Source organism: Schistosoma mansoni, chromosome W, assembly GCF_000237925.1.
Source record: "Schistosoma mansoni strain Puerto Rico chromosome W, complete genome".
Lineage (NCBI taxonomy): Eukaryota > Metazoa > Platyhelminthes > Trematoda > Strigeidida > Schistosomatidae > Schistosoma > Schistosoma mansoni.
The window spans coordinates 25,777,414-25,792,418 of NC_031502.1; the positions used below are offsets into that span (position 1 = coordinate 25,777,414).

Here is a 15,005-nt window from a genome sequence, read left to right on the forward strand (position 1 = left end):
AATAAGCCACACCAAAGGATACAGGGCCGAAAAGTGACTGGTGTTGTTTCGGACAAACTGTGTGAAAATTTTTGCAGTAGTAATGTTGATTCAATTTCCACATTGCACTCTTTCTATACAGCCTTCTTGTCCCGAACGATAAATGTGTCGTTCATATATGTCTTGTACTGGTTTAATCGATTAGGGACAGAATTAAGTCAGTTGTTTTCAAACTTACACATGGAACATTCTGCACACGCAATTGATACTCAAAATGTTTCATATATACACAGTTTTACGGCTTGATAATAAATTCTTTGAAATCCCTCTTCTGAACTTCATATTTGTTTTGTGTTTGAATGTGAATTATACGTCCATTCAGTTATTATTAAGTTTAAATCAACCGGTACTACTTATTTTGAGTAAAATACACGAAGTACGACATCGAAGCAAAATAATTACACTAGTTCGGATGTACATTGTGATGTAATGGAAAAACAACATGGTTGTTACATATGCTGACGGTTGTGTTGGACGTATATGAAGACTGAAATAGGACTTGCATTTAATTCTGGTGGCCGTTAAGATGTTTTTCAAACCCGTACTGCATATAAACAAACCGCAACTGGAACTACCACAACATGCATGTGGTGAGAAAAATGAGTCATGGGTTTGTTCTTGAAGCCAAATGTGCGATAACTAAGATTTACAGTTGACATGTAACACTTAGAGAAGGTCGAAAATGTTGAACACGGCTACACAGGATCGTAATAGAATGATTGGACCATTCAGGTGCAGTCACTGTGCAAATTATTCCCTTTTGTAACGCAAAGAACACACAGAAGTCCCTCCAAAGCATTTTATTGGACAGTGCTGTTATTCATTTGTTCCTTTTCTCTGTCATGTACTATAACTTCTATTCAGGTTCATTTTAACCACACTTTTCGTTCTTCAGTCTTCCTTTACTGGACTTTTATCATATGATTTTGGTTAAAGACTTGCCTTTTATTACTTAATTTTACTGTTACATGTTGCAAGGCCAATGACGATAGGGTCATGTTTGACTAAACTCCAGGTTACGGCGTGAATAAGTGTGTGATTGTTGACCTTTGACTGGCTTGTTGAAAAGTCTACTAAAGTCCTTGCAGATAGATACCTGGTCCGATATTGTTGGGAATATTTTTATTGATATCCAGGTGGCGAACCTCTATTTACCAACTATTTCTGTGGCTGTTTGGCACGTTTCTTTGTTCTGAATAAACCTCCGACCGTATATCACAGGTTATCGCATTTGAGGTATTTTATATTTTTTGATATAATGTGCTTTCTTTCTTAAACTACAACCTTTCATATGGAGCATAGATTCTTTGTTTTGACATAATATGAGTTCCTCAATAACACTTTGTACGTTATATGAGGGGATGTAATTTGGCCCAATCAAATAGACTTTGGTCCATTAGTCCCGTACTCAAACCACATCTGGAATTCCGGTCGTTACACTTTTCATATAAAGTAAATTACTCTGTCCCCATCCCAAACGTCGTCTTCGGAAAGGCTAAATATCATATTTCTGATTGTAACCACCGCACGAGTCAGTATAGACAATGGTGTGACTTCCAAATAAGATTTTATAGATTGGGCAGTCACATCATGGCGAATCCACAATTTTGGGATAAATCCTATTATTTCAGTAGCTAATAAGTGTACTGATACCGAAATTGACCAGTTTTCTACAGATCAGCGTGTAGGATAACAGTAAATGAGAATCGGGCGGTAAACACTAGTGAAAACGGTAATAACCAATGCGACTAACGTCCAGATAATAAAAGCAACGTGGCCTTTTTGATAAACGTTCAGGACGACGGCTTGTCATCTGGCGTTAAGTAACATTAGGCACAATAATACGTGAAAGTATCCAGGATTTCTTGTCCGTAGTGGTAAAGGAATTCCTCAACATAAATATTTCTGTAAGTCTCCGACACTGATGCTGACCTCATTAGTTTTACTGGACACACCATAGGTAAATGTGCTCGGGCATAAATCCTCATCAGGTCACGTCGAGCTCACCACTAAAGGTGTAACAGGTATTTGAAATTTGACAACGCTCTTACATGTAACACCTTTATAATCAACGTATACTAATCCAGTCAAATCAGAAGTCAGAAATAAAGAGGTTCGAAGACGTATTTAGAAAGCTGTCGATATGTATAGAAGCGTTTGTTGTAAACTGGCTAGGGGTTGCAAGGAATTTATAATACTGTGTACTCACTCATGATCTAGTCAGGATGCGTGACGGAATACCTTCAGCTAGGGTGTGTCCAGTAAAACTAATGAGGTCAGCATCAGTGCCGGAGACTTAGAAATATTAATTTTGGGAATTTGTTTACCTCTTCAAACTTATTATATTTTGAAGTCATAAACGCACAATGAAGTACAAATAACTCACCAGTTAGTACAAATACCACAAGTGATTCACGACTTTGCTTATAAAAATGCAATCCAGCTTCGAGAGTTGTTTGTTCGGTTCCCAGTATGTACATTCAGCTACATTTCTAGTTCCTCTGTAATAGCTTTAGGAAATATCTCGGTGGTTATTATTTTCGTTATACTAAACTATCTGCTATGTACAACACCGGTTGGAGTCTGTTTTCAATCTCTCCGTATCGTACCACGACAGACTCTCCGTGGATTTTGCATCACATTTCCATCTATAGATCACCAACGTAGGAGAATGGCGTATATCAGTCAAGTATGGGGCCGAACCACTGCCTTATGCAGCGGTCCATGGTCTGCAGTTGATTGACGTACGTCGATTCCTCCGCGATGTTGACGAGGATCGTTATACTGTTCGACACTCAGTAACCTGTCTCCTGAATGATTTTGTGAGTGGCCAGTGGTACTTCACTGACCTCAAATTCTACAGTGACCGTTCCTTGGTATCATGAGGTCAGACCAATAAAATACAATCTTTAGCAAAGTGAAATCTTTATCTTACTTTTCATTACGTTTTAACAGGCATTGAGGGAATTAGTGACATCCTAGTGTCAGAACAATTGTCATTAGAAGTTCTGTCACTCCGTTCGCTTTTATCACTAGATTTATCGGGACTTTATCGATCAAACAACAACGAACACAACAGGAAGTATCATTTAAGATCGAAAAAACTCACACAATAATACAGGAGAGAGAAAATTCGATTGCTCCATAGTAACGTGACATGTACTTATTGGACATTGTCCGTCCAAATGAGTTACTTTTAACTTTGTCCCAACGTGAGGTCGTTGTGTATCTTGTTTTCATAACTTTGTTGTGCATTATCCACCCTTATGAAAACTAGAATGTGGTTGCTAGTTAGTGAATCAGGCTAAAGCAATTCTGTTAAGTTTATTTTGTCAGAATTAATATAGGTCCACAGACCTATCTTTACTACTGAAGACTTATTTGGTAAAGTCTTGCTATGCCTAAATGACATTTAGTTTAGTGCATATAGCTCCTTTCTTGATGTTTGTTTTTGAGTTGATGAGTTTCCCTTTTATTTTATTTTTTTGTTTACCAAGTTTCCGTCAGTTCTGAAAACCTTCGATTACATATGTATCCACAAAATATTTCATGTTCTTTAGTAAGGTGATGAAACTTATGCAACAACAGTCTGCTCACCAAGCTTACGAAGTCCCTTTTTTTCAGACAGGCTAGGTGCCTGTCTCGTAATATGTAATTAACCGGATCGAAGGACGATATTTGTTAATAGAACCACCGAATGAAGGTCAGAGACGTGTGTAAAGGTGTAAAGATGCTATCTCTATAAAATAGAATTAATGAGGCAGCAGCTTTATTTTGGTGTAACTCGAGATCACTCATAATAGTCCAGACTTGTTTATTCTTAGTCATAGGTCCTCTATGACACTTTGTATATAACTTAATCTGAACTACATTCATACTTCTGATGTTTTTCTGTACTGTATTGATGTGTACTAAGTAAGATTAACTGATTAACTACAAGGTTTCTCTTTTATAGTTGTATTTTCTTGATTGGAAGCTGGTAGGGTTCACACTACTATTTTATGATGAGACTTATTGCTTGCACTAACTTGTACTCTCGGTAATACAGTGCGCCCAGGTATGCGTGTGGACTTCTCATTACGTCAATTACCTTCGCTTCTTGTTCTACGTTGTCATTAGTTTCTGTTTTGTGAAGACACTGATAAAATACAGTCTACTGACTACCTTAGGCAATACAAGCATGTTCGGGATGGAATTCTCACCCTCCAAATGCTAATTGTTGTTTCAGGGCTGGCCTTCATCCGCGCCTAGAATAAAGCTTGGCGTGTCGACCCCTTTCATTTAAGAGCCTCGTCAGTCCTGATGTCTGTCGGAATCTCGGCACAAATTCAGAAGGCTCGGTTGGCAACTTGTGTCACGGCGTGGGCAAAATATCCGTCTTCCAACCAAAGGACGAGTTTACTGCGCGACAGTTTGCTCCGTTCTACTTTACGAGTATGAAACATGACCAGTAAGAATGGGGGATGTTCGCAGGTGACTGGTTTTCGATTATAGGTGTCTTCAAAGCATCGCCCATGCATTTTTAGACCAACGAGTTAACAGTGCCGAGGTTAACCATAAGGCATTAGGTAGAGATTGAAAGTCGATTGTTGGTGGTAAATGTTGCGTACTACCAACAGCTGCCTACCTCGGAAGATGTTTTTGGTGTAGGAGTAGGGTGGAGAAAAGTTAAGGGTGGCTAAACCAAAACATGACATAAGTCTATGAAGTCATTGACAATTGGACTGAATTATGGTAACAGGTGTAGATCACCTGGTTAGGTCCACCTGATTATCGTAACCGATGGTTAGAGACCGAATGGCAAGGCTCAAACTCGTTTGTAATGGCTCGGGTGTACCCATTTTTTGTTTTTCCCCAGATTTTAAGGCTTCTTAATTCCTCACTGCTTCTTTGTCTTTATTTCACTAGTTTATATTTTCTTGAAGCTTATAATAAATGCCTAATCTTTTCTACTGTCATCAATGATGCAATCACCTCTATTATTCAGGGATTCCGACCCGTCACTTTCATTTCTCTGTGCAAACGGGGTGTGGCAACTCCAACTGATATAAATATGTACCAGGTTCTACGTTGCGACTGACTTCAGTGTATTTCCATTCTTGCTGGATCTCGGTTTTGTACTTATTGGCATCATGAAGCTGTGCTCTTGTACTAAGTTTTATGTCGATAAATATTTTTTAAACTCTTCAAGAAAGCAGATTATAATAACGTAGCTGTATATATAAAAGGATTTTCAATTACTTGGGTGGAAGTTAAGCTAAGAATGATTATGTACACATGAATAAATCTGAACTGATTCTGCCTCATATCATCCTAATCGACTTATGGGGATTAAAAAGAATTCATCTGTCAGCTGAAGTGGTTTATTTAAGTTATTTATAACCCACATCCCTTTTTTCGTTTAGATCTAGTCCCTCCTAAAGGAGAGTAATAGGTACTGAAGGTGGTGAACAATTTTAACATTTCGTATTATGTGCTTGTTCTGTAAGTGTAATTTTGAAGAATACATTTTGCTTGTAACCTATGCTTTGGAAAATTTTTCACCATATAAAACGATTTACAATCTTTCTTAGTAATAATTTTGTTTCCATTCAGGTATTTTTTTATTCTTGAGTGGACATAAAACCGCATTCTCGTAGTCGCTAGAAAAATACCCATCAGAATGACTAGCTCTAATTCTGACGGTAGTTTTGTCCATTTCAGAGTTAACGTTTAATTAGATCGCAATATTTTCGTCTCGCCATTTTTGAATTTTGACCCATCTATTTTGGTCTCGGTAAGCAACATTAATTTGTTAAGTTCATTCTCAGAATCCCGAAGAGCAGTTCATCTTTCCTGAAGGGGAGAAACGTCGAGGTCGCTTTGAGCGATCGTTTTCCGAAATCGGAGCTATGGTTATTGGGGGTAACTATATTACAGTCGAATAAGTGTTTAGGTGCATCTGTTGGGGGGATCAAGGGATTATACAGCGGTTTTAAAGATTCGGAAATAAAAAATCTTCCGACACTTGCTATTAGACGAACTCAAATGCTGAATCATCTGACGAAATCCGGAGCAACACTTGCTCAGACTGCAGGTTCTATAGGGTTTATATACGCTGTGGCAGATTTCTTGATCTACAAATTACGTGGTAATGCAGAAGATGAGATAAATACAATGGCAGCAGCTACGACTACCGGCTTAGTGTATACCTCTCCAGGTAAGCGACTTAATAATTTTTTTTCTGCACCAATCTATTGTTGATAGGTGTTTTTTATACGTCACTTGCTTTATTTGGTCATTTTCATCACACCACAGCGACGTCTGTGATAACATTATAACCCGTGTTGTTTCTTCGAAAATAACATGACATTAAACCTGGAGCACCATTCATCATGGTTGTAACGCTAAGTCTAGAAGTCACCAGCGAATTCAGCTGATAGATTGTAACCTGTCATTAAATCCCCGATTATGGCGTTCTAACCAGCTGGCATAAAATTGAAAAAAATGACCCATTTTATCCAGGTTCTTTTGTTTTGAAACATACTAACAAACATGATAGTAAATGTGTATATGACAATACCTTGTTTGTTTAGTGCATAATCAAGAAATTGCGTTGTTCAACTACTGTTGTTCTCTTCAGTTGAATACATCAACGACATTCCGTTTATTTGCAAACATTTAGGAAGAAATTGAAAATGCGTTTCTTTAAACGAAAGTTCAGGAACTAAATTTTACTTCAAACTATAAGCTGCCAAGATTCGTTAAAACCACATCAGGGTCCTGAGATCAGATTTGAAAGTTCATAGGTTTCAGACAAAACATGTTATCGGTGAAATTTATTTATTTAAGCACATACATATTGGTACAAAAGGGTACCAGATACATATGCGCCACACAAAATAATGAAAATAGGAAGAGAAAGGATGAAAAGATAAGGGGGACTGAAATGTACAACCGGAAAACTCTTTCATTGAAGAAGGTTAAAACCACTCTTTATGAAGAAAGTAAAAGAAGGTTACAGCAGGCTCGCCACTGGCTTCTATTCTGAGCCATATCTGATAACGTCTCTAGCCACTGTGTTGCACCATCTCTCGGACCCCAGCCAGGAAGTCGTGAAGGACCAACAGAAGCTAGCCCTTTGCAGCTTTCTTTCATGCCACGACACCATGTCATACACTGACCTCCTCTCCGCTTTTTCCAACCAGTCCCAGAGTCGGCAAATAATGCACGACGTGGAAGTCTCTGGGACGACATTCGTAAAACATGTCCAAGCCACCGAAGTCAGTGTTTCAAGATGGTGACACCAATTGAATTATCGTCTCTGTGCCTGAACACACGATGCCGAACCTCTGCATTACTAACATGGTGTTGCCACTGTATGTCAGCAATCCTTCGGAGACAACGATGATCGAACACAGAGAGTCGTCTAACATCCTCAACTCGGAGAGGCCAGGTTTCATAAGCATAGAGCGAAACTGCTCTCATTGACGCGTTGTAGATCCGACCTTTTACAGCCAGACTAGCATCACGAAGGCGCCAAAGATGACCCAGATTGGCATAAGCCTCTCTAGCTTTCATTATACGTGCATCGATCTCATCACTCACGCCACCACCAGCACTTATGTAGCTACCTAGATACACGAACTTCTCAACTACTTCAATCTGCTCACCATCTACGGTGAGTACAGGATTAGAATCTTGCCAGTCTTGTAGGAGTACTTTGCACTTGGAGGGTGCAAAGCACATGCCGTACCTACGGACACTGATTGCCAACTGATTAAGTGCGGACTGTATGCCTTGAGCATTATCGCACAGTAAGACAATATCATCCGCATACATTTGGCGGAGGGTGAAAATGTGATCAATGCATCCTCGACCAGAACGAAAACCAGCCTGCTCCTCGCGAGTCAATCATTCTCGGGTTTTAAACAACCTACGAAGAATGACAGAAGCCAATAGTTTGGACGCAATCGGAAGTAGACTTATCCCCCGATACTTGTTACAGGAACAACGTGAACCCTTTTTAAAGATAGGGACGACTACCAACTCATTCCATGATGTTGGAACACTTTCTGACTCCCAAACCTTTGTAAACAACATAGTCAATTCCTTAGCCAGAAAGTCACCATCTTTAAAAAGAGCCGGAGGTAAGTCATCTGGGCCCGGTGATTTGTGGCGCTTCAGGAGTTGGAGTTCCTTGCGGACTTCTGCCTCATTTGGTGGAGCACTCATCACCGACCATAGAGGACAGAACAATCTGATGGATGTTGCCGGAGCAGCAGGCCAGTTGAACTGGCCTTCAAAGAATTCTGCCCATCGTCCAAGACGTCGAGAGATGTTAGTGATTGGCATCCCGTCATCCTCGTAGATTGTTTCACTCACACCAGACTTCTTGCTGCCAGTGGCTCGAATGAGTTGGAAGAGCTTCCGGCAGTTACCAGATGCAGCTGCTGCTTCCAGCTCATTAGCGCGCTCCAACCACCAGGCTTCTCGGTCCGTACGCAAGCTTTGCCCAATTTCGTTGCGTAACAGCCTTCGTTTGTGGTCAGACTCACGGTCACCCGGAGTAGAACGACGGGCTTCGATCAGTTGTAAGGAGCCAGAAGAAACCCAGTGCTTATAAGCGGGACGTTTCGCGAAGCTGCAAGCGGCTTTACTCGCCATTTTCATGGCGTCATGAAGATGCAGCCAATGCTCATCTATACTTTTCGGTGGAATGATAGCTAGCCTAGAATCTAGCTCGGGTCGATACTTACTTGCGACAGAAGTTGCAGCCAGTTTACTAACATCAATCCGTTGATGGCGGTCAATCCTTCGGTCACTGAAAAGTAAGGTAAGATTGGCGCAGACCAGGGCATGATCAGAGTCCAGATAGGTACTCCAAAAGGAGCGGCAGTCTTGTACACAACCACGCCAGTGGTAGCTGATCGTGATGTGATCAATCTGAGTCCAATCTTGGGATGCGGAGGGAGGACGCCAGGTGGCACACCGGCGATGACTGTTCCGGAAGTTAGTGCTAGCCAGAAACAGGTTGTAGTCTGTGCACAATTGCAACAAACGGTCCCCGTTATCTGTCCTACGATATCGGTGAAATGTATTTAACTAATAGTTTCAACACCAACCATTTTGTGATTGAGTTGTTCTCGCTCTTAAAATAATGTGTAACAGTTTTCAACGTTTAGGACCCAGCAGTTTACTAATTTACAGGCTTGCCTCAGAGCTCGTATTATGTAAGCCTATCGTGTAATCACAACAATTCGAAAACGTCCACGTAATACATTAGTTTCATTTGGTACGTATCAGAACATTACGAAGAAAATGGTCCAAAATTAACACTAAAATAAGAAACAAGTCTAGAAGGAAAGATACCAAAAAGTCATGTAACGCTTACAATTCTGAAGAAGATAGAATAAACAAACCTAACATATTTTGAGGTATTTCAAACTAAACCAGACCGGAATTTCTAACCAATTAATCGTCTAAATTTGGAGACCCCATCAGCAACTTTTACATTCTTTTATCACCCAAATGTAATGTCATTTGTCCTATTTACAAGCCCAATCATCTACTTGAGCGTGAAAACCAAGAGTCAGTAGGAAGCTTTTATTAGCTAACCCAAATCAATATAAATACAAACTCAGTCATTAGTGTATGTGTGTCTCTCGGTTTGTTAAGTCAGATTTTCGATCAATTACATCTACTTGACCATCGGGTAATTAAACCGAATCTTGACAAGTAGCATGAACCCGTCAATTCTTCCACTTGTCATTTGCCATTGAAATCATGTTTGTTTGACCTAGTCTATCACTTATACTTCCTTGCTTTCTAAACTGAAATAAGCGGAATGACTTTCGGATCTGTGATCAAGTTGAATACCTTAAACACTAAATCAGTACCTTAGTGCTACTTTATTCTTCACAGTTATAGCAAATATTAACCTTATGCTAAAAGAAAAATATCCGTAGGAATTTGGACTCGGTTTTACAGTTTGACAGAAAAGCATTGTCACTTTCCAAGCTTTCATATCTATCTTCTTAATAATTTTTAGTGTGTCAGATCAAGCTGTTTGAATATTTATTCTACATCTTCCCTTTTCATCTTTTCTCATTACTAGAAAGGTAAAATTGTAGATTGTGATGAATAATTTAAAACATTTTAAAACATGTGATCGTTTTCAGCACTTCATTTAAATTAATTCCTTTTAAATTACTAGGAATGTTTAAACCAGGTGGCTGGAAACGTTGCGGCTTTGGTGGGTTAGCTGGATTTGCTGTTGGTACGATCGCTGTTACTGTTACAAGCTGGTCTAGAATAAAACATATGCTTGGTGGATAAACGACAATATTGTAATTTTAATTATGTACATTGACATTTTATCTAGTATCCGAAAAAATTACTTTTTAAATATACCTTGAATTGTTATCCTTCTTAATTATGACATTTATAAGAAATATAATATTGTTTTGACCCCACAAGTTTGCGAAATTTAAGAAATTCTAATTTCTCAGATTATACACTTAAATTATTTGCCTCGGGAAATCGTGTAAAAATAGTTCGGGACAGTGTAAATACTCAAATGGAATAATTAACTTGAGTTCTTAAATGTGTTTCTCGAGTGTGATATAGGATTTACACGTTGCTTTAAATGAGTGGTTCTGTGGCAGTGTCTTTCACTGAAAGGTGTGCCCCGGAAGTACATACACCTTGTGAAGGCTCTTTACTCGAACACTGTCAGTCGAGTCAGAGCTTATGGCGAACTGCCATCTGATTTTGCAACCTCAAGTGGTGTCCAACAAGACTGTCTACTATTTCCATTTTGTTTAACTTTATCATAGACCCCAATATGTATGTGTTTAAATAAATAAATCATAGACCTACTGTTGGAAATAAAGTTCCCGTCGTCTGAATTCTCGGGAATCGATCTCCTTCCAGGAGGTCCACTTATCGTCTTAGAATACACAGATGACATAGTCCTGTTTGGTGAAGACGCTGATAAAATGTAGAGTCTTTTGATAGCGCTGAACAACAATGCCAAGGTGTTTGGGATGGGTTTCTCCCGCTCTGAATGCAAATTGCTTTAGGACTGGCCTGCGTCCACATCTGAACTAAGGATAGAGAGTGAAGTAGTCGAGCGCATCGACTACTTCACTTATTTTTGAAGTGTGATCAGCCCTAATGGGTTGGTGTCTGACGAAATCTTAGCACGGATTCAAAAGCTCGTTTGGCTTCTGCCAACTTACATTACCTATGGCGAAGGTGAGATATCCGTTTATCAATTAAATGACAAGTATATTGTGCAACAGTTCGTTCTGTTCTACTTTACAGTTGCGAAACGTGGCCACTGAGAGTAGAAGATACTTGTAAGTTACTAGTATTTGACCACAGATATCATAGAAATATTGCTCGCATCTGCTGGGATCACTGGGTAAGCAATAGTGAGGTTAGACACAGGGTATTAAGGAATGATGGTAAATCAGTTGATGAGGTTAAGAATCTTCACCGACTGAGATGGTTGGGTCATGTATTGGGCATATGCAACAACCGATTACCACGACTTATCACTTATCTTTTTTTTACTAACGTTTGATGATACACAAAGTCAATTCCTTCAAATGTCTTTCAGATACTACTTACAAACTGGTTCAAGTATTTGAGTTATCGTCTGGAATCACCGGTTAAGTAATAGTGAAGTTGGACACAGGATATTAAGGAATGAGGGTAAATCAGTTGGTGAGGTTGTGAATCTTCATCAACTGAAGTGGTTGGGCCACGTGTTACGTATGCCTGAACACCGATTGCCACTACGCGCAATGCTGACTAGTGTTGGAGATGGACGGTAAGAAGTTAAGGATGGCCAAACCAAAACATGACATCAGTCCATAAAGTCACTAACTTCTGGTCAGAACCATGTTGGTAGATGCAGACTACTTGGTTGGGGTCCGCGCGACTATCGTGACATGGCTCAGAATCGATCGCAATGGCGTAGGTGTATACATTTTTTGTCTTCCCTTAGTGAGATTAAAATTGCTTTATACCTTTCTTTCTACGAACTTATCTTTTCTTCTTGTACTATATCCTTATACACAATCTTTCTTTTATATATTACTACCATTGAAGTAAGTACTTCTGTGAATTCAGTGTTCATCTTGTGCTAATGAGGTGTGGCAACTTGGACCGATGCATATGTGTGCTTGGTCCTACGTTGTAGCTGATTGACTGACTGACTCAAATGAGTTCAAATATAGGTAGATATTAAGACTGAATGCTAAACCAGTGAGGTTTTACTCGTTTTAGCAGGCACATAGTGTAAAGAGCAGTATATTTGAAAATGCAATAAATGTCTATAGCTAAGATCTACATGTGTTTCTAATGTATACTATTTATAACTGAAGCATTCTTAGGATTATCATACCATATAGTGTGAGTACTAATAATCCCCTTGGTTGTTTGAGGTTCAGTAAGGAAATGATGTTTGAACCTTTTACCTAGTTAGAAGCTTTGTACCTAAACCAGCTACAACAATGCTAGCTATAAGAAAAAGATGAGATAGTGATAATCCACTTGTGTTTATTATAACTTCCTAGACTGTTTAAGTTCACCATCTTGACCAGATGATGTATGCATCTTTTCTTTGATAATTTTCGTTTTCTAAATACTGCACACCAAGTTAACAGAACACGAATATTTCGGAAAAAATGTAAAGTCTCCTGCTTATTTTTGTTTATTTTACATCGGATATATGAGGTAACTTATGGATAGGTGGCTTCGCGTTTTCAACTGGATATTCTTATTATTTGTGTTGCTTTTTTAAATGTGTATTATGCTCAAATAGGTCGATTTTATATACCTAAAACCACTAGATCCTCTATCGTTCCACCAAAACATTTAGGTTTGAAGCGAGCTCCATCTACTTCAATTTGAATGGTCGGTTAGTCCCACTACCTCTTACATCTTAAACTATAGCACTAGAAGTGCATATAATCTACTTACTATATGGTACCAAAAATTTTTACATGTAGTTTCCTGATCATTTGTTTCAGTACAATTATGTTCAAGCCGTAAATTATTTTATTATTTAATGGGAAAACAATATTTCACAAGGACGTTTCTCTAGAAAATCAATATGATATTAAGACCATATGTGGATTATCTTAATCACCCCATAGAAATTTAATGTGTAAATGATAAAACCTTATTAATCATGAAGGAAATTAACGTCTAATGAATCTTTAATTGAATTGAAAGTTGTGTCAACTTCAACAAATAAAAGTTTCTTTTTGTCAACTAATGTCTAATCAAACTATTGGATGGTCGAAAATTCTGTTCTCATCAAAGTTTTTTAGTAGGAATAAGCTAAAATTTAATTGAATGTAAAGTTAGTACTTGGCCTTTGCCAGTCATTTGAATGATGCCAAATCTTTACAAACTCTCACTTGTTCATTGAAAAACGATTCTGGAACCTTGTTTTTATCAAATAATATAAACACAAATATTTGTTAGAAATTTTCTGTTCTGTTTCTATACAAAACAAAGATTGAGTTTAATTTCTCGTTCTAAAGAAATATAGACGGATTTTTTATTGCCACATGCACAAAGAGATGAGGCTGTATACATTTATTTACTTGTTTATCTATCATAATTCTTTGGGTCAACAAATATAACAGCAATAGAAATAGAGGGTAAAAAAATAGTAGTTCATCTTATATCGCACAACAAGGCTACACCTCTTAATACCCAATGATCAGCTGATTTGTTAGGCGGACAACGTAAATAAAGTGAAGTAACATAGGTTAAATTTGTCCTACATGGTTTTTTATACACTGGACATATATATAAGTTTTTCAGCATTTCTTTGGATATCTCTTTGTCCTTAGATATATCCACAGCCTGTATATGAATAACCGGCATTGGTTGATATAATATTTTTGGTTTCGATTCAGATAGACGCAAATTCTTTTGATCAAATTCAGCACCCTCTAAAAATAATCCATAAATATATGCACCTTCAGTCGGTGGACGTTGAATATCATCTTTCATAAATCTAGTTACTTCATTCCATAATGTAACTGTATCTAATGCCCAACCTTTATGGCTGCGTGTTACCTCTTGTCTGATTGCCGTAAGAAATCCTTGTGGATTGAAAAAGCCTGTCATCCAAAAGCATACGGGGCGTCCATTGTATAACCATTCATAAAACTGATGATTCCTTTCAATTAATTCGGTAAACCAAAATCCTAATGTAGATGATTCCCATGATAGCTAAGGATAAGAAATAAAGAGAAGTATAGATATTACTAATTGATTTTTATACTGAAGCTTAAGTACTTCCATCTGTTGCCCTCTCAATAAGAAATAATATCGTGCAGCTGTCTAAATAACAGGTTAAGAGCTAAAATCTCAAGTCAAACATAAACGCAAGTACGCCTACTGACTACTTTTCCACTCGTATCAATAGGATAACTTGCATCCTGGTGATAAGTATAGTTCACGTTTCCGGTTTTATCACAAAAATGAAATGTCTGGAGTACCCCACATAGAGACAATTGTAACTATTGCAAATATTGTTTCTTCATATCGAAAGATCTCGTTGGTCTGAAAGTGGTGAGATTGTTTATCATTTGGTCAGATTTAGAACAGCCACAAGCAAAACGCTCTGATCATCATTCTTAAAGTTTTTATTTACAGAAAACAAAGGTGTGGAAAAAGTAGCGGTATTATCTGTTTTACGTAGCCTACTGAGGATTCGAAGAGATCAAGTACAAGTTTTGTTGAGATTGTAAGTGTGCCTTACTGAGGAGTATCTTCAAACACCGACTTCAGTGCACTGAGATCCCATGATCCAAGCTGGTTACGTGAACTTGATAGATCAGTTGATAGGTTTCAGTCATCAATGAAGAATACAGTTTTCATTACACAACATTCTTACTAAAAAAAGGAGTGCCGACAACTCACATATTTGTTCATTAAAATATATTCTTAACATT

The 15,005-nt window shown here is 38.2% G+C and overlaps 2 protein-coding genes across 2 annotated transcripts in view; one reads left to right on the plus strand and one right to left on the minus strand.

Annotated features, from left to right (window-relative positions):
• Positions 1-3,231: 3,231 nt before the first annotated feature.
• On the plus strand, positions 3,232-10,442 carry Smp_080980.1 (hypothetical protein). The gene is made up of 7 exons (XM_018789134.1): positions 3,232-3,256; positions 5,445-5,523; positions 5,635-5,723; positions 5,760-5,815; positions 5,850-5,943; positions 5,975-6,238; positions 10,235-10,442. Exons 3-7 carry the CDS (start codon positions 5,702-5,704, stop codon positions 10,354-10,356), a joined length of 558 nt encoding a protein of 185 aa, XP_018654607.1. The 5' UTR covers positions 3,232-3,256; positions 5,445-5,523; positions 5,635-5,701; the 3' UTR covers positions 10,357-10,442.
• A 3,274-nt stretch (positions 10,443-13,716) lies between these two features.
• The window catches only part of Smp_165820 (putative dynein heavy chain), a gene marked incomplete at both ends in the record, with an annotated part of 95,771 nt that continues 94,482 nt past the window's right edge, over positions 13,717-15,005 (minus strand). The window contains one exon of the mRNA XM_018789135.1: positions 13,717-14,280. Within this exon, the coding sequence (XP_018654608.1) occupies positions 13,717-14,280 (564 nt within the window). The remainder of the gene's footprint in view (positions 14,281-15,005) is intronic.

Bases quoted from the DNA above. Each gene is read 5' to 3' on its own strand.
- Smp_080980.1 (XM_018789134.1), top strand. From the start codon at position 5,702: ATGACTAGCTCTAATTCTGACG. The intron at 5,724-5,759 runs GTAGTTTTGTCC...ACGTTTAATTAG, and splicing joins GACTAGCTCTAATTCTGACG to ATCGCAATATTTTCGTCTCG. The intron at 6,239-10,234 runs GTAAGCGACTTA...TTAAATTACTAG, and splicing joins CTTAGTGTATACCTCTCCAG to GAATGTTTAAACCAGGTGGC.